Below are 19355 nucleotides of genomic sequence, written 5' to 3' on the forward strand. Positions count from 1 at the left end.
TCGGTTGCAGTAAGAAAGTTCATTGTGAAATCGTTCAGGTACTTTCAGATCAGGCACAAAATGTTCTAAAGGCTAATTTCACCAAAACACAGTACTTTCGCTTTGAATATAAAAACAATTTTGAAATATGTCCTGTCCAAGAAATATTTTTTATATTTTGTTTAGTCTCTCCTTTGTCTGTGAAAGTCACTTATCAAAAGTATAAAATGACACATAAAAGTATATATTGCATGTATTTGCATTGGCGAACTGTGCAAATATCCTACATGTTAATTTATAAAGTAGATATATTTCGAAATCTTAAAATCAATTAAACTTAAATACTTTTTATTGAAAAATAAATTGCCTTTCCACACGGTCTATTTATCAAACGGTACCTCAGTCAAATCCTAGTTATTATAAACATGGAAAGACAGTCAGCTCTAAGCACAGGTTTTACTACCAAAAGAAATAATCAATATCAGAGCGACAAGCTGTTTTAAAAGTCAAATTATACTATATCTGTGTCATTTTATGTTCGCAAGTCTATTTTCATGTTTTAATGCATCGCTTGCCGTGTCAAACATTATAAAACTACTGAGTAATTGTCTCAGATGAGGTACAAATATGCAGAGTAGCAAGATATAGCGTACTGACACTACAAATTAAAAGCGAATCAACTGTTCTATGATAACGTGTTTACAAATGTAATCGGATAAAATAAGCTGATCCACTAATATTGATATGCTGTATTTTGTCACCTAATGTTTTGATTTTGACAATATATGCTCGCTTGGGTTTCTGTAACGCCATAACTGAATACGTTATTTAGGCAATGAAAATATTTCCATACCACCTGTGATTTCGTTTTACGGTATTATTCTTGGTTCTCCATCTATTTTGTAGCCTTTAAAGATACACTGAAACTTCGCCTGACTTTTGGTTTGCACATTTTTATATGAATGTGTTAACTGTACAAACTCAGTGACACGTTCCAGAATCATCTTTTGAATGTTCTCATCCTCAAACGGAAACGGCATTGATCCTGCATTGCTTAGTTCCGATCCGTTGTCATTATCTGGGTCGAAGTTTTGCATCTCCTCTAGTAGATTATCCTCTTCTCTAATAATAGGTATCTCAAGCACAATGACTTTAGATTTGTCAAAAGGTCTCAAAAAATCTGTTTTGTCTGAGAGGATATCAACAGTAATTTCATTTCTTTCACTTGTAAGCATCGTCACCAGTTTCTCCATGAAACGTAATTCTTGTTCCATTTTTGATACAAAACTGCCGAGAATTTCAGTTGAGAAAGGCGACTTTGCATGCTTCTCTACGACTTCCTGTATTTTGTCGGATTCTGAGGAATCTTTCGCCATCTTAGGATCGTTCAATGCCACAGGCATCTTATTTTGCAGCACGGTTTTTGTATGTTTCACTTTTGTGCTAGGATTACTCATTATATACTGCAACTTCACCTGCAACCATATTTTGTGCCTTTTCAGCATAGCTGACAGTCTTTTAGCCCTTTGTCCTATTCTCGGTTCCACAGCAGCGATATCAGAGGTTTGTATTCCTCTGATTGCCATTTCTGAGTTTATGATAGTTTGAAAAACTGATGTAATGGAATTCAGAACGACTCCATCGATCTGACTACTTACTTTAGCTCGAGATAAAGCTATAGAGGCCAATGGAAGAAGATAAACGGTCATTGGGCATTCTTTGTCTTTCGCCAGCTCTGGAATTCTTTCATAAATCCCTATTGCCTCTCGGAAGGTAATTGGAATTGTTGGGATCTGAACAGTCCCGTGAATTTTGACCTTCAACTCATCAAGTTTCTTTTCTTCCCTTGTTTCATGCGATCTCGTGCCTCCTCCTCCAACCTCCACAATTTTCCTCTCAATATTTCCTTCTATCTTCTGTTTCTCTTCCTCACTGGCACATGGTGTATCGAGTATCATGAAAACCTGATACCCATACGTTATTCCAACAACTACATGGGTAGCTCCCATCCATTCGATATATTCAGCATGGAGTCCAACTTGCTCCTTCGAAAAATGCTGCATTGGTAAAAATAAATCTTTTGTTGTACCTTTCACCTTCAGTACTACCCTCGCATGCGTCTTTGAAGTTTTGTTATCATTGAGGTACTCACCAGCGCCTTTCACCTCCAATGTGTTCGTTAAGGCGCTAATTATAAAATTCCCTCTAATCCCGAGAGAATCCATCTTTGATTTCAAAGAATCGTCTGTTGTTCTGTCTGTGTTGAACGTGATGTTGGAGCTTGTATGAGGCCTGGCGTGTGTGTCTTCATCCTTCCATAGTGAAACTGATGGAAAAATTTGGTTCTTGTTTGCATTATAATACATACCAAGCCTAAAAGGGCGTCCTAGAGTTGGCAGCACTAAAAAATCGTGCTTCTCTTCCATAATCTAAACTGAAATATTGAAAAAGTGCTTAAACGATCTGACATTATTTTTTCTTTATATATCTATATTTACTATCAAATGAATATTTTTAATTGCATTTGCAACCACTTTCAGAACACTAAATGTGAAACATGAAAAACACATAAATAAGAAACCTAATTTCAAAGACAAAAAGAGATAATGAAACATTTAAATTACATGCCATTAATTTGGAAATAACTGTTAGCTAACTTAATTATTTTGTTTACGTCAAACAGCGGCCTTAGTTAAAAGCAAGCTATACAATATATTCATTTGAACGTATGTTAAATAAACGAACAACACAAAATTATAAATCATTTTCTAGAGAACTGTCCAAAATAAATACTTACGCTCAGTAATATACAGTCGTTCCTTTCTGCGTGATATTTCTTCCTGCAGAGATTAAATAGGCTTCCTAACTAAAGCCTTCATTCAACAGCTTATCAAAACCTTGTCTTTCTTCTTTCCCAATGAAACCGTTACAAATATGACATGCATGGACAGTTGCAGGTAATACATAGTTAGTCCTACTGCTTTGGGTCATCGGATTGTGTATCGATTGGACGTTTTGTTTTATTATCTCTTGTAGACGTTTCTCTGGTTGTCCCTGTATTCATTTGCATGTTTCTTTCCTGGAAGGGCAGTCCGACGAATATATATTGTGTGTCGGGGTATTGTCTGTAAAATGTATTGGCTTTGTAACTGTCACGATAATGAAAAATCCCATTCCCCATTGGTTCTTGTTCACTGTCAGACAGACCGCATGATCAATATACAAAATCGCTCTCTTGCTCTCAACGTATCTTCACTTTGATTGAGATATATGTGAGAAGTTGCAATCAGCATGTATATGCATGCATATGACCTTAACGTGCACATTCAAACTAGCGATAAATCTTACGTTATTCTGCCTTCTAATTATGAAAATATTCGGTCAAAATTGTGAAACAAAATCTGCCTATAATCACCCACTCAAAATATTGCATAATAAACGAAACAAATTTTTCAATGTTCTTTCCTAATGATATTCATAATTTTGCTTTAACTATGACCTGTATGTATATTTAAAAGATAAATGACTAAGTCAGAAAATTGTGTAATTCCAAAGTCTGTTTTGAAAAATTGAACAAATTTGTATATAGATAGCTAATTTATGGCTTTTACTTATGTGTGAAACGTTGTTTGGTTAGAATAAAACATAGCTAATATGCATAAATAATCCAATAATCTCTGCTTTCATGCTGCCTTGTTTAATTTTGTCTTGATATCTATACATTTATCTATCTATCCATCGTTCGAACTGTCTTTATGTCTGTCGATATGACCGCCTGTCGCATTCATCTAACATCATTCAACGCAAAACATCCTTAAAACTGTACTGGATCGTATATTTAGACAACTTCTCTCCATGGGTATTTTAACGGAAAAATATACATTTTGTATTTTAAAGACATTTTGCTTAACTGACACAAACGCACAAACGTATAGATTTGCTAACTTTACTTTTCTTATCTCAATCTGTTTCAGTTGGTTTTCTCAGTAATGGTGTCCCCACGCAAAGGGATGCAACCATTGTTGACGTCTACTGTGCCTGATGGAGTTGTTTCAAACATCAGCCAACTGGAATAAAACAACAAGAGATATAATAAAATCACCTTACGGTCTCTAGTACGTGAGGAAGACTTCATGCAAAACATTTTGACAGAGAAACAGTCAGATGAATACACACAAAGTCTATATGTTTGGTAGGTGACTATAAATGAAAATATGTTACATAATGTTCAAAAATTTTATAATTCATGTTTACTAGTTATTTGCCTTTAAATTTCTTTGAAGAAAATTGACCCAGATAAGATAGAAGACACATTTTATAAACTTGAACAACAAGAAAAAAAAAAGATTATTTACAATGATTCATTCATACCATTCCTGCATGATGTATGAACTATTTTATCACTTAACTAACCAAATATCATCTAGTCACATTAATAATGACCTTTTAGAATAATTTGAGAACGCAATGATTTATACATTAATAAATTGTCAAACCATAACTATGCAACGGTCTCCTCCATTTATTATTTAAATGACAGATGATAAATACCACTTGTGGGTGCTGCATATTTGAAACATCGTCTAGGTGATAAATATTGCTGATAAAATGAGATCTATAGCGTTTTTAATCAAATGAAAAATTCTCTATTAAAATTTCATCATGTTTAATTCATTTTCAACATCAAGATACCCAAGATTATTTGCATCTTACGAACCGTATTTTATCTCAGATACAGATGAGTTTATTTTCAGAATTGAATTGTGTCATAATCAAATTATTTCATCACTCTATTTGCTGTGAACGTAAAAATTACCCAATTAAATAAAATCAGAAGGAATCTGGAAGTCGTTTTAGATGATATTTTGAATAGCTGTTTAGAGTGAAGATACCTTAATTACATTTCATTGTTAATAACACGACGTGGCGATAATTTTACAGATAAAATGATCAAGTTACTGTTTACCAAAAATAACTTCGTCTTGTGGCAGAAATACTTCATATGTACTCATATTTAAAATTATTTGCAAGTAATTGACCTAAAAACGAGCTTTTGTCATTATCTCGGAAGAGGCTTATTTTGTATTCGTACTGTGTATAACCTTTGTATGGCACGATGACTCAGATTTCGCAGAACTTGTTTTTATGATTTTCTGGTACATGGTAGGTTTGACTTTCAAGATCTACTTTCATTTTTGGGCCGATTTGTCATCTGCTAAAAGACGATACATGTGCTTTATGCCTGTATGAACAACGACAGCTGATTTGAGAGAAAAGTCACATTTCATATCCCACAGACAATGTACGTGCGCAGGTGAACGGTATAGATATTTGCCCCCAAAACATCATTTGTATATATCATCGTGTGTCTGTATGTGTCTCTCTGTGTATATGAAGCAAGATGACAGGAAATTTGAACTCTCCCTTGGACGAATAGAGCTTGCTGTAACATACTATACCAACTGGAATCGACGTAGAGGAAAATACACAGGAGAAATTTTAAGAAAATCGTGTTATCTTCGTTTAAAAAATAAACATGTTATATTTTCCATTTTAATCCCTTTGCACTTTAAATCGTTTGCAAAGATCAAAGTTACTAAACCACATAGGTAAATAATTCATGCAGACAGTTGAAAATGGTTACAATTTAGACAAATAAGAGCAAAGATAGGCACATACATTTATATCGATATTGAGATAAAACAATACGCAGAGAGAGGTTTTCTGAATAGATAGATTTTAAAGACACACAGAGAGAGAGAGAGAGAGAGAGAGAGAGAGAGAGAGAGAAAGAGAGATGTTTCGGTGAAAGCTTGATAGAGTTTTTCTTATAATTGTCAGTCAGTATTGTTATAGAAACGGATTTTGATCCAGTTGATCTTCAGTAGCTTTCGGCACTGCTTCGGTGGAAAAATAGGTTAGAGCTTCCGAGGGAGGTCTCGGGTTCTAACCCCGGCCGAGTCGTAGTAAAGACAAATAGTCCTAGGAGCTGCTTCGAATGGCCAACAGCATTAAGAGTCAGTGTTAGGACTGTTCGGCTTAGTGTCAAGATAATGTGACATGGTAGAACGTCATGCTATATGACTGAGGCATGATGATGACCATAAACTGCCACAATACAGACTTCGTAACGATATGATTGATAAATTGTTAAAGCTACATTAAACATCCAAAATACGCACACACACATCGTAGGCTTCGTATATATTATGCGGTGGTTGCTGAATATTGACTTGTTTCTAAGTTGTGTTCAAACCAGGGATATTCACGAATCCGTTATGATCAGAAATTTTGTTCACGTTTACTAGTTATTTGCGTTTGGATTTCTTTTTGGAAAATTGACCCAGTTAAGATAGAAGACACATTTCATAAACTTGAACAACAATAATCAAAACTATATTGTTGACAATGATTCATTCATACCCAGACCTGCATGATGTATGAACTATTTTATCAATTTACTGACCAAATATCATCTAGTCACATTAAAAATGACTTTTTCGAATTAATAAATTGTAAAAGAATAACTATGCAACGTTCCCCTCCATTTATGATTTAAATGAAAGATTATAAATACCACTTGTGGGTGCTGCATATTTGAAAAGTCAATCACGAGTGAGAAATACATTAAGAATTATGAACTTATGACGACCCTCTCTCTCTCTCTCTCTCTCTCTCTTGTGATATATACGATAAATGTGAGATTCTCTGTCATAATTCTTTTAGATGTTTCATGTCAAGTCCGGTTGAAAGACTACATGCAGGCCAATACATATTTTAAAAAAGGAAAATGAGAAAAGGAGTGTACAGAACATCAAAGGAAATGCCATATGTGCGACGTGTGCCACGAATGATGAACGTAATTTGAGGAGAACGCGTCTCGAAATACAAGAAACCTCAAAATGCAATGAAATGTACCTACACGTCAAGTAATTTTTCCCTCTATGAGCTGGTATTCACCAATAGTCCAGGTTGAAAAGTTGCCATTTTAAACAATGGCATTTCAGGTGGCATTTCTCAAGCATCTACTACAAATTCCAGCCCACAATCAATCGTTTTATTCGGCATTCTTCTCCCGCCAACAAATAGTGTCACGGAGAAGGTATCAAAATCTTCGGAACAGGGCGCATACTCCAAAGATCTTAGATGAAATAAGAAATTTGAATTGGTTATTCAGTAACAAAGAAGACATTGAAATTCACTGATATATAAATACAATAACTAAATTTGGTCAGGAGATAGGAATCCACCGTTCCGCCATGCAACTCATTCCTATTGCATTAAGATAGAAACTGTAGAAAAATGTAACAAATTCATTGTCGTGGTGATCAAAAGCAATGTACCTATGTACCTTGAAGTTGATAACTGAGCCTATAGTGCAAATGCATCTGCTCAATAGGATATCGGTGATGAAACCTCATGGCCCAAAGAGGGTCGAACAGAACTTAACTTCAAACTCAAATGGTGAAAACATTATGCCAGCTTATCTAGATAACTTTTGTTAGCGGCTAGATGTAGAGATTTATCGGGCTGGCACAACCATAGGCCTTCACTAGAATGATGCACCTGGGACAAAAATCATACAAAGTTTAGTAAAAGGTCTAATTCAATTACAGATCTAACGACAGGAGAAAAACAACACAACACTGCGAAAAGGAACTTTATACTTTTATTTAACATTCCAGGCTTACTCAGAAGCATTAATTTCATAATTCCCTTTTAGATAAGAAAGTAATAAATACAGTTTGGTCAAATATATATGGTGAAGGGATTCACCATTCAAATTGAAGATGAAATGAAAATTATTGCTCTTTAAATCTAATGAAACCTTCTCTCTTACAATGTCATCAGGTTAAATATATTTTCAGCATCAAGATACCTAAGATTGTTCCCATCTTATAAAACATGTGTTTATTTTGAGAAATGCATAGTGTCATATTCAAATTATTTTATCAAGCTACTTGCTGTCTACATTAGCATTTTGAATTTATCACGTGCGCATTCGTGTCAGGTTCAACAGCCTTCCTTCGGACATGGTGTTCAGATGTACGCCATCAGTGGACGAGTCGACGGTGTAGGAAAAGAGCAAGGAGAAGAATACCCCGAAAAGGGTCGGTGCCAGCACGCAGCCCTGATTCATGCCGCTGATGATAGGGAATGAGATATGAATAGGATCCATCGTACAGGGCTGTTCTCTTCATATCGGCATGCAAAGAGGTTATCATGCTGCGCAGTGGGGGGGGGGGGGGGGCGAGACAGCCGATCTTCCTGAGAAGTTAAATTAGGCCCTTCCTGCTGACCATGTCGAAGACCTAAGTGGGGTCCATGGACATCATATAGAGTGACTGACCTTTCTCTCATCACTTCTTACGGAGTTTTTGGAGGGAGAAGATCATGCCTGTTGTAGACCTGCCAGCTCTGAAGCCACTTTGAAATTTCGTGTACACACGTTCCACCAGCAGCTGCAGCCTGTTAAGGGTGATGCGGACGTGCACTTTGCCAATGATGCTCATGAACGAGTTCCCTCTGTAATTGTTACAGTCACTGAGGTCACCCTTGTTTTTGTAAAGTGTCACAGTGGTGGTATCGTACATGTCTTTGGGAACTGCTCCTCTCAGGAGAGGCAGAGTAGCTCATACAGCGGCTGAAGCAATGTCGGTTTACCACGGTTCATAGTCTCAGGCGGGATGCTTAGCTACCTCGTAATTTATCGTTTGGTGGGGAGTCGATGGCATTTGCTGAGCTGCTCATTGTTGGCAGTTTCTGTATGCTGCTAAGGGCTGTAACAGTGACTGACGTTTCTCGGGAGAATATCTCTGAGTAGTGCTCCACCCATCTGGCCAACTATTGCTCACTGTCTGTGATCTTGTCTCCCGTCAGAGATTTCAGGGGTCGGCCCCCTTCACCGTAGGGCCTAGTGCCTTCTTGATGCCACTGTACATACTTTGGATGTTTCCAGACTCGTTCGCGTACTGTCTAGCGATGCGTGTGGTGATGCTTCGGGCACGTCTGAGGGCAGAAAGCGTACGTTCATTGGGGCATTTTTGTTGTGATCTATGATGGCGTTTCGGCTGTCTTCGATTATTAAGTCCTTGAAAGGAGTGCGTTGAACCAGCCCTGACTGGGCCGTTCATTCTTGCCAAACGTGGACATGGCTGTGCTGTAGACGACACCCTTCATGGCGTTCCACTTGGCTGTGATATCGTGCTCTGGCAGATCCTGGAGAGCCTGGTCCTGGGCGGAAACATACCCATCCACCTTGGAGAGGACCGACATGCCCAGTGTGGATACGAGGGCGACCTTTTTGCTTTGAGCGGTGTAGTGTGTGTGGCTGTAGGCGCTGCCTGCTGATCAAGACAGCGTGGTCGGAGTCAGCGTACAAGATGTTTACACTGCCAATTCCATCAAAATCGACGGTGATTTTATTATTAATAGTAGTAGTAGTAGCTGCAGTAGTAGTAGGAGAATTTGAATCTAAGCAATTACATAATATGATTGTTCAGAGGGGTATAAAATGTATAAAACTTAATATATCATATGTAATGTTTTGGGACAGAATTGAACTCATCCTTAAAGTTCTTGAAAGTTAAACGTTATTTTCTAAACATATTTTGTAAAACAATTTCGACTACAGTCGACCTATTTATGCCCATTAAAGGGCAATACAAATTGTGGATGCAAAATTATCGATTTTGTTTCGAGGCGTTTTCTCGAGATAAAACTCCCTCAAGCATTATGCCGATTCAAGCTACCTTAATCATATGTCATAAGTTGTGTTCCGGATAGGAGCAAGATAACTTAAAGGAGACCAGAAAGCAATGAAAATATAGAATAATAATAAAAGTACGATAGCAGTAAACCTTATTCTGAAGTATCATCTGCGACCGAAGTGCCAATATTTAAATATTGGATTATCTTCTAGGAGCTGAATTTCCCTGACCTCGTATGCTAAATTTCCGCACATATTCGGTTACTTTCTGGATGTGACGTCATAGTAGCGACTCCAGCAGCGCAAGTGGGAGTTGCCAGAGTAAATTACAATGCCGTTTTGCGTTGCTTACGGGTGTAATAGAAAATTAAGAAAAGTCTGTGGACAACATTTTTTTTTCTTTATGTAAAGATAAAGGCATATTGAAAGAATGGATACATTATTACAAATCGATTTCAAAGCAAAACCATACAGCATTCTGTGCTCGTTACATTTCTCAAAGGAATGTTACGAGAGGGATCATGAAAAATGGCAGCTCAAGGATATGCAAATGCTAGGCCTAGACTAAAACTTGACGCTGTTCCAGACATACCTTTGCACATTTTAAATCCTGGGACAAGTGTTAAACGTGTGAGTTACGAAAATAAGCAGAAGACTGAGTAAGTGACCACAAATCGCAACAATCAATTCACCTATCGTTTATCTACACCAGAAGTGCTAAAAACAAATATGATAGCCCGACACCCTGGACCCCTCTGGTTTTAGTTCGGGACCATCCTGTATTCAAAGTGATGTGCCCGTCAGGCTTGTCAAAACAAAAATTGTTTCCCTGAGGAAACTTTGATCGCGCTGGTGAAATGAGTAAATGTATTTTGAAGATGTTAACATACATGCCTTAACACGGCACAATCTAAATCAAACCACCACTGACCTAGGCGAAATTTAGATCTGATTTTAATCAAATTTAAGCTTTGCTAAAAATAAGATTCTAAACCTGTCATGTTTCGAGAAAACACAATTTTCAGTAATCTTACAAAAGTTTAAAATTAAAAAAAAATGTATACGTGTATGTCTGTTACATGTAGTATGCTTAAACGGTAATCTGTAATGATTGGAACTGAAATAAAACTATCCCTTGGGCAGTTTAAATAGCAGCGATTAAAAGAAAAGAGGTCAAAGTTTCACATTAACTGGCTGACAATAGCAACGGGAGAGGGAAGACTATTGACCCCACCCCCTTACCCCAGTGTGCGAGTGCCCATGGGACGTGCCTTTTCTCCCTGTGATATGCCTTATTATTCCCCCCAGGACAAACCCTTTTTGCGTATTCTGGTCAGCTCTGGCTAAATTGCGAAATAGCTAAAGTTTTGATTTAAGTACGCAAACATTAAAGCCAGCGCGACTAATGAACATAATCCTTATCCTTGAATTGATCTTGTGAAAAGTCTGCCCTTCGGACATACTTCAAATAAACCATGTTCGACAGAGTGTGTGTGTAAGCACCAACAATTGCTTACCAAGTAAACGATATCTATTTTGTTGTTACTTACGATGCCATGGACTTCATTTCAACAGTTCAAATCTACAGTCACAAGTTACCGTACATGTGGCAACTATTTTTCCCAAGTTTTATGCCGCTCTTTATTTCCTTAGGCTTAATTCTTAATGCATGTAACACTGTTTGCTGAATAAAATATTTATTATGAATTAGTTCTTTAGGAGCACATATACTGCATGGTATATTTTGTTTTATTCCTTGTTTTAATTTAATCATGGTAATTAAAATTTACATACACGGTAGAGGAATGTCAGGTGTTAATTTGCCGAGTTTCTTTGGCGGAAATGGAGATGCGATTTTGTTTGCAGAGAAAATTTCACAGCATTCACAGTGATTATTCATTTAAGCTAATTGGTGTCAATTTTATTCTTTTAATTTTTTTTACTATAGTACTGTTGTAGTTCTTTGAAAACATCTGAAATTTACTTGAATAATGTTCAATCTTCACATTCTATTTACTGAAGAAAAAAAAGAACTGTTGTGTGATGTTAATTATTTCGTCCAGTGCGGTCTTTAGACGTGTGTGCGTGTGATTTGAATTTTTAATGTAACTTTAACAATTTTTCAGTCATATCGCTATGATGTCTGCAGTGTGGCAGTTTAGACTGTAGGTGGCATTCGTTATATCTATTTATAAATGGTTTGGGGTTGGGTTTTCTCTTCTTCTAACAAATGAAAATTGACAGACATAATGTAATAATCGGGACTTCTCTGCGAAAAATTGAGAGATCTTACGAGATCGGGAGGTTAATGCGGAAATACCTAAAAAATCGGAAGGTTTTTCTCCCGGCTTGAGAGTTGACAGGTATGAACTACACTGGTCAACAGTGAAATCATTACTGACTTGAAAAGGCCCTAATCTGTAGTATTTTGGTGTGCCGAACACGAATATAACCGTGAAAAATTTGTATTGGCTCTCGTTTTGAAGATATTCATATACCTCATTTTCTATGTTTCACTGTGTAAATTTCTCCAGTAGGACTGCAGCAACATCCGGAATAATGATGTAACATTGCATAATACCATCATGCTCACATCATCCACAGTTGATTGCATCATTTTCTGATGCAATGCAATACTAATGCCATGCGGCTGCTGAAGTAAGTTGACGTCAGCAGTGTACTATACATGTGTAGGCCTATTATACTAATGCCAGGCGGCTGCTGAAGCTGACGTAAGCAGTGTACTATATAAAGCCCAATCAGATAGGTTCAGCATTTAAAATATTTTAGACGTTGTGCGAGACAGTTCAAGCTACTGTTACATAAAACTTATTATTTTATCCATTTACGTACAATAAAGAACAGTAATGCCTCGAAAGTGTGTTAATACCGCGGACAATTTTTGCTATATTTGTGGGGAAGTGACATTTGCCAACCAGAAGAAAAGTATCAATTCTCAAGTGAAGAAGGCATATCATCTTTACTTCGGATGCAAGGTTGGTGACCAAGACAAGCCTTGGGCTCCGCATATATGCTGTGCTACATGTACAACACAGCTTTCACAGTGGTTGAATTGCAAAAGGTCATCAATGCCGTTTGCAGTCCCAATGGTGTGGAGAGAGCCAAGCAACCACCTAAATGACTGTTACTTCTGCTTGGTTCCTCCTCTTTCCGGCGGAATAACGAAGCGAAAGAAGTCGAGAATAGTCTACCCAAACATTCCGTCTGCATTGAGACCAGTTCCACATGGTGAGGGACTTCCTATTCCAGAACCTCCAGCAGAATATTCTCTTGATTCATCTGACGAAGACAAAGGTGAGTCGACCTGTTCTTCTCCTGGTCCATCAGCATGCAGTGATCCAGATTTTCACTGTGGTGCATCATCAACCCCACACAGAATAACACAGGAAGAACTAAATGACCTGATTCGTGATTTGGACTTATCAAAGAACAAGGCAGAATTGCTAGGATCAAGACTCCAACAATGGAATCTTCTAGAAGAAGATGTCACAATTACTGCATATCGAAAGCGCCACCAGCAATTGGAGCCTTTCTTCAGAAAGGAAAGTAATCTGATATTCTGTTCCGATATTGAGGGCCTCATGAATGCTTTAAAAATCACTCATGACCCACAAGAATGGAGACTATTTGTGGACTCTTCGAAACTGAGTCTCAAGGCTGTGCTTTTGAACAATGGAAACATTCTTCCATCTATTCCAGTAGCGTATGCTGTCCACATGAAAGAGACATACGATAACTTAAGGCAGCTACTGAATTCCATTGAGTATAACAAGTACAGCTGGCACCTCTGTGGTGATTTGAAGGTAGTTGCCCTTTTAATGGGACTGCAGCAAGGATATACAAAATACATGTGTTTCTTATGCGAGTGGGATAGCCGAGCAAGGGAAATGCACTACATGAGGAAGGAATGGACTCACAGGCAGAATGTAGCCATTGGAGAGAAGAATATCCAACACCCAGCTCTGGTTGAGGCTCAGAAAATATTGCTACCACCCTTCACATCAAACTAGGTTTGATGAAGAACTTCGTGAAAGCCATTGACCGGACTTTGCCAGCATTCCGATACCTGCATGAAAAATTCCCTCGACTCAGCGAAGCAAAGATTAAAGAGGGAGTTTTTGTGGGTCCTCAGATTCGAGAGCTTTTCAAAGATGACCGGTTCAACAACTTGCTGGAAGGTGACGCGAAACAAGCATGGAATGCTTTTCGCCTAGTTTCTACAAACTTCCTCGGAAATGTTAGGGCAGAAAACTATAAGGAACTAGTAGAAGACATGTTGATGAAGTATAAGAAACTTGGCTGCAATATGTCTCTAAAGATTCACTTCCTTCATTCCCATTTGGATTTCTTTCCTAGCAACTGTGGTATTGTTAGTGATGAACACGGCGAACGTTTTCATCAAGATATCGCAACAATGGAACAAAGATACCAGGGAAAATGGTCCACTACAATGCTGGCTGACTACTGCTGGACACTCCTCAGAGATGCTCCCGAACAGCTGTACAAGAGACAGGCGAAGAAATCTAAGATGTAGTCAATGACTTGATTTTTTATAGGTAGGCTATTACAGTTGACCTTTTACTATTGAAATGCATTTCGTTATGTAAACATTAATTTCTTGCAGATTACAAAAAAACTAGAGCCAATTTTGCAATTTGACTGTCATATTCGTGTTCAGCACATAAAAATTGATAAGAATTGACTAATTTTATTTCAGTAACATGACTTTTGTAAAAATTTGTTGTCCAGTGCTATCGGGCTTGTGGAATTTCAGTCAGGGAATGAGTTTTTACTTAAGTCAGCAGCCCGGGGCCTGTGCCTAAAAAAAAATTCTTTTAGCACTGACGTGTACAGTACATAAACTATTATATCAGACAGCAGATTCAACTTTTGAATGTGCAACCCAGATGTGGTCTCCTTCTGTCTGCCTCGCTCGCCATGTTTATGTTTGTATTCGAGGACTGGCTAGTATTGTATCACGGGATCACGGGATCTGTCGTCTCATCAAAATTCGGAAATCTCTGCAATTTAGGGAATCGTATTATCTTCCACGCAATATAATCCCTATCCACTTACGATATTTAATTTATAAACATTACAGTCGAAGTAAAATATGTAGAGAATTACATACGTATAAGGAAAAGTTTGATTTCTGGTCTCCTTTAAGGCTGGTGGAAATAATCTAAATCATGCACGTGCGTGGACGTACGGGATCAAACAAGTTGACAATGAACAACAGTTTTGTAAAATTTTAAAAAGAGGAACAAGTTCAATCTGAGATTACAAGGATCCGATCTGCAAGTATTACTTACGGTATCCAGTGTTTCCCTATTTCGAGACTCGTAGACTGCATTATTAATAATTATTAGTCGTATTCCCTCAAAAGTAATTAAAACGAGCAGTCAATCTTTATTTCATCTTTAGAAGTTTACCAACAACATAAAAATGGTACATATGTAAAATTGCAAAGGCATGACGTAACATACGCAAATCACAAGCTCGTGCAAACATCAGCACAAGCTCATACACCATACCTTCGTACGGAGAAAGGCGATATGCTCATCTCCTACCGGGTAAATTGTCTTACGGAGTACGTTTCAAACGATCGACTAACGTAATCAAATTGAAAGGTATTTGTCTCACATTTTAAAGTCTAAATTGTTTATTCAATGTTCGAAATGTTGACACATGTTATATCATCCTAATCTTGATCGCCCTATTCACACATAAATTAGTAATTATGATATTCTTCTGATCAACATATATAAATGTCAAGGTTGAGAACCAAGATAAATTATATTATCAGCGGCATAAAAGGTTACATAATAACATAATCAATTCTGTGAAGTCATTGTCTCAGTGAGGTAACCTGGGAGAAGTTTTGATTTAAAAACTTTTGCCAGTAGGAGCTCCTTGTTTGACTTTGATATTTGGTTACAAAATTGCCGGTATATATATATATATATATATATATATATATATATATATATATATATATATATATATATATATATATATTCATCTGATCATTCCTACACAGTAAAGTGCTACTATCTCATCAAAAGTATTATTTTCATCAGCGCACTCTCATGCATATAACATACTTTGCAAAGGAAACAGCTTCAATTATCAGTTTCATCGACAATTCTGTTCAGTCGAGGCAGCATGCTTTCGCTCATTGAAGATTATTTTGCATGAGAAGTCTTAAATATATTTCAAACATTGATACTGAAATAAATCAGCACTCTTTAATGTCTTTGGATGCAAGTTTTAGGATCAATTATCGTTGTTCGTTGTAATTTTGCGTTACTTAATGATACCGCTTTTATACCGGCAAGATATGCTCATTTGCATGCAATATTTGATATCGCTCACTCGTATTAGGAAAACCAAGAAAAGAGACGTAAGATAGGCTGCAATTTCAAGTGGACATCGGTACAGACATTGAGGAGTTAGATGTCGGTATGAGATCTGAAATGAAATGGTTAGCAAAAGTAGACAAGTCATGTTCAAAAGGAAGAAAATTACTATATTCCCTTTATCGGGAATGGAAAATCGGAATGCAAATCTATATGAATTAATATTATTAATTTAACATTTTATGATTGTGAGTTGTAGTTATTTCTGGAATAACCTAGAAACTTTAACATATTATTCATATATGCCATGCAGAGAACCATGGAAAGCATCCCACATTGCCGAACACCGCATATTTAGTACCATTTGTAGTTGCAATGATATAGTTATTAGAGCACGCTCGATTAATTACTGTGCAATATTTTGTCGAAGGCTTTCCTTTAGTCACCAAGTGCGGCACAGACATTTGTTTGTATTTATCAGGATCATTTTTACACTTTCCTGTTCCTTTGTTAGAATTAGATAGACTGAAGCCATTTTATCGGCTATTTTATCGTGAGCACCAATAATGGGAAAATTAATAACATCTAACATTAAAGTCTCTCATGAGTAAAACCTCCTAAATAGAATCATACTATTTAAAAAGAGACTAGAATATCAATAATGTTTGGTAGAAATTAACTGTCATCGGCATGACACCGTTTTATATTTTCCTTTTATAAGTTTCTTTTGTGTTTAATAGTGTAGCGAAACAGCGCCACGATAAACAATAATTTGTATCGGTTGCAGTAAGAAAGTTCATTGTGAAATCGTTCAGATACTTTCAGATCAGGCACAAAATGTTCTAAAGGCTAATTTCACCAAAACACAGTACTTTCGCTTTGAATATAAAAACAATTTTGAAATATGTCCTGTCCAAGAAATATTTTTTATATTTTGTTTAGTCTCTCCTTTGTCTGTGAAAGTCACTTATCAAAAGTATAAAATGACACATAAAAGTATATATTGCATGTATTTGCATTGGCGAACTGTGCAAATATCCTACATGTTAATTTATAAAGTAGATATATTTCGAAATCTTAAAATCAATTAAACTTAAATACTTTTTATTGAAAAATAAATTGCCTTTCCACACGGTCTATTTATCAAACGGTACCTCAGTCAAATCCTAGTTATTATAAACATGGAAAGACAGTCAGCTCTAAGCACAGGTTTTACTACCAAAAGAAATAATCAATATCAGAGCGACAAGCTGTTTTAAAAGTCAAATTATACTATATCTGTGTCATTTTATGTTCGCAAGTCTATTTTCATGTTTTAATGCATCGCTTGCCGTGTCAAACATTATAAAACTACTGAGTAATTGTCTCAGATGAGGTACAAATATGCAGAGTAGCAAGATATAGCGTACTGACACTACAAATTAAAAGCGAATCAACTGTTCTATGATAACGTGTTTACAAATGTAATCGGATAAAATAAGCTGATCCACTAATATTGATATGCTGTATTTTGTCACCTAATGTTTTGATTTTGACAATATATGCTCGCTTGGGTTTCTGTAACGCCATAACTGAATACGTTATTTAGGCAATGAAAATATTTCCATACCACCTGTGATTTCGTTTTACGGTATTATTCTTGGTTCTCCATCTATTTTGTAGCCTTTAAAGATACACTGAAACTTCGCCTGACTTTTGGTTTGCACATTTTTATATGAATGTGTTAACTGTACAAACTCAGTGACACGTTCCAGAATCATCTTTTGAATGTTCTCATCCTCAAACGGAAACGGCATTGATCCTGCATTGCTTAGTTCCGATCCGTTGTCATTATCTGGGTCGAAGTTTTGCATCTCCTCTAGTAGATTATCCTCTTCTCTAATAATAGGTATCTCAAGCACAATGACTTTAGATTTGTCAAAAGGTCTCAAAAAATCTGTTTTGTCTGAGAGGATATCAACAGTAATTTCATTTCTTTCACTTGTAAGCATCGTCACCAGTTTCTCCATGAAACGTAATTCTTGTTCCATTTTTGATACAAAACTGCCGAGAATTTCAGTTGAGAAAGGCGACTTTGCATGCTTCTCTACGACTTCCTGTATTTTGTCGGATTCTGAGGAATCTTTCGCCATCTTAGGATCGTTCAATGCCACAGGCATCTTATTTTGCAGCACGGTTTTTGTATGTTTCACTTTTGTGCTAGGATTACTCATTATATACTGCAACTTCACCTGCAACCATATTTTGTGCCTTTTCAGCATAGCTGACAGTCTTTTAGCCCTTTGTCCTATTCTCGGTTCCACAGCAGCGATATCAGAGGTTTGTATTCCTCTGATTGCCATTTCTGAGTTTATGATAGTTTGAAAAACTGATGTAATGGAATTCAGAACGACTCCATCGATCTGACTACTTACTTTAGCTCGAGATAAAGCTATAGAGGCCAATGGAAGAAGATAAACGGTCATTGGGCATTCTTTGTCTTTCGCCAGCTCTGGAATTCTTTCATAAATCCCTATTGCCTCTCGGAAGGTAATTGGAATTGTTGGGATCTGAACAGTCCCGTGAATTTTGACCTTCAACTCATCAAGTTTCTTTTCTTCCCTTGTTTCATGCGATCTCGTGCCTCCTCCTCCAACCTCCACAATTTTCCTCTCAATATTTCCTTCTATCTTCTGTTTCTCTTCCTCACTGGCACATGGTGTATCGAGTATCATGAAAACCTGATACCCATACGTTATTCCAACAACTACATGGGTAGCTCCCATCCATTCGATATATTCAGCATGGAGTCCAACTTGCTCCTTCGAAAAATGCTGCATTGGTAAAAATAAATCTTTTGTTGTACCTTTCACCTTCAGTACTACCCTCGCATGCGTCTTTGAAGTTTTGTTATCATTGAGGTACTCACCAGCGCCTTTCACCTCCAATGTGTTCGTTAAGGCGCTAATTATAAAATTCCCTCTAATCCCGAGAGAATCCATCTTTGATTTCAAAGAATCGTCTGTTGTTCTGTCTGTGTTGAACGTGATGTTGGAGCTTGTATGAGGCCTGGCGTGTGTGTCTTCATCCTTCCATAGTGAAACTGATGGAAAAATTTGGTTCTTGTTTGCATTATAATACATACCAAGCCTAAAAGGGCGTCCTAGAGTTGGCAGCACTAAAAAATCGTGCTTCTCTTCCATAATCTAAACTGAAATATTGAAAAAGTGCTTAAACGATCTGACATTATTTTTTCTTTATATATCTATATTTACTATCAAATGAATATTTTTAATTGCATTTGCAAC

At 36.9% G+C, this 19355-nt stretch overlaps 2 protein-coding genes across 2 annotated transcripts; both read right to left on the reverse strand.

The window, feature by feature from the left end:
* Positions 1-217: 217 nt before the first annotated feature.
* LOC149769396 (verrucotoxin subunit beta-like) lies at positions 218-2407 on the reverse strand. The gene has a single exon (XM_089949911.1). The coding sequence runs from the start codon at positions 2403-2405 to the stop codon at positions 849-851; it is 1557 nt and encodes a 518-aa protein (XP_089806037.1). The 5' UTR covers positions 2406-2407; the 3' UTR covers positions 218-848.
* Positions 2408-17693: 15286 nt separating this feature from the next.
* On the reverse strand, positions 17694-19049 carry LOC149769397 (verrucotoxin subunit beta-like). Its single transcript, XM_089949912.1, has one exon. It carries the CDS (start codon positions 19047-19049, stop codon positions 17694-17696), a length of 1356 nt encoding a protein of 451 aa, XP_089806038.1.
* Between the last annotated feature and the right edge of the window lie 306 nt (positions 19050-19355).

This window comes from Sinohyriopsis cumingii, unplaced genomic scaffold (genome assembly GCF_028554795.1).
Source record: "Sinohyriopsis cumingii isolate HCF-2022 unplaced genomic scaffold, ASM2855479v2 utg003919l, whole genome shotgun sequence".
In the NCBI taxonomy this organism is placed as follows: domain Eukaryota; kingdom Metazoa; phylum Mollusca; class Bivalvia; order Unionida; family Unionidae; genus Sinohyriopsis; species Sinohyriopsis cumingii.

What these genes read in the sequence shown, in the direction of transcription:
- LOC149769396 (XM_089949911.1), bottom strand. Translation starts at nt 2,405, where the DNA reads ATGGAAGAGAAGCACGATTTTTTAGTGCTGCCAACTCTAGGACGCCCT.
- LOC149769397 (XM_089949912.1), bottom strand. Translation starts at nt 19,049, where the DNA reads ATGGATTCTCTCGGGATTAGAGGGAATTTTATAATTAGCGCCTTAACG.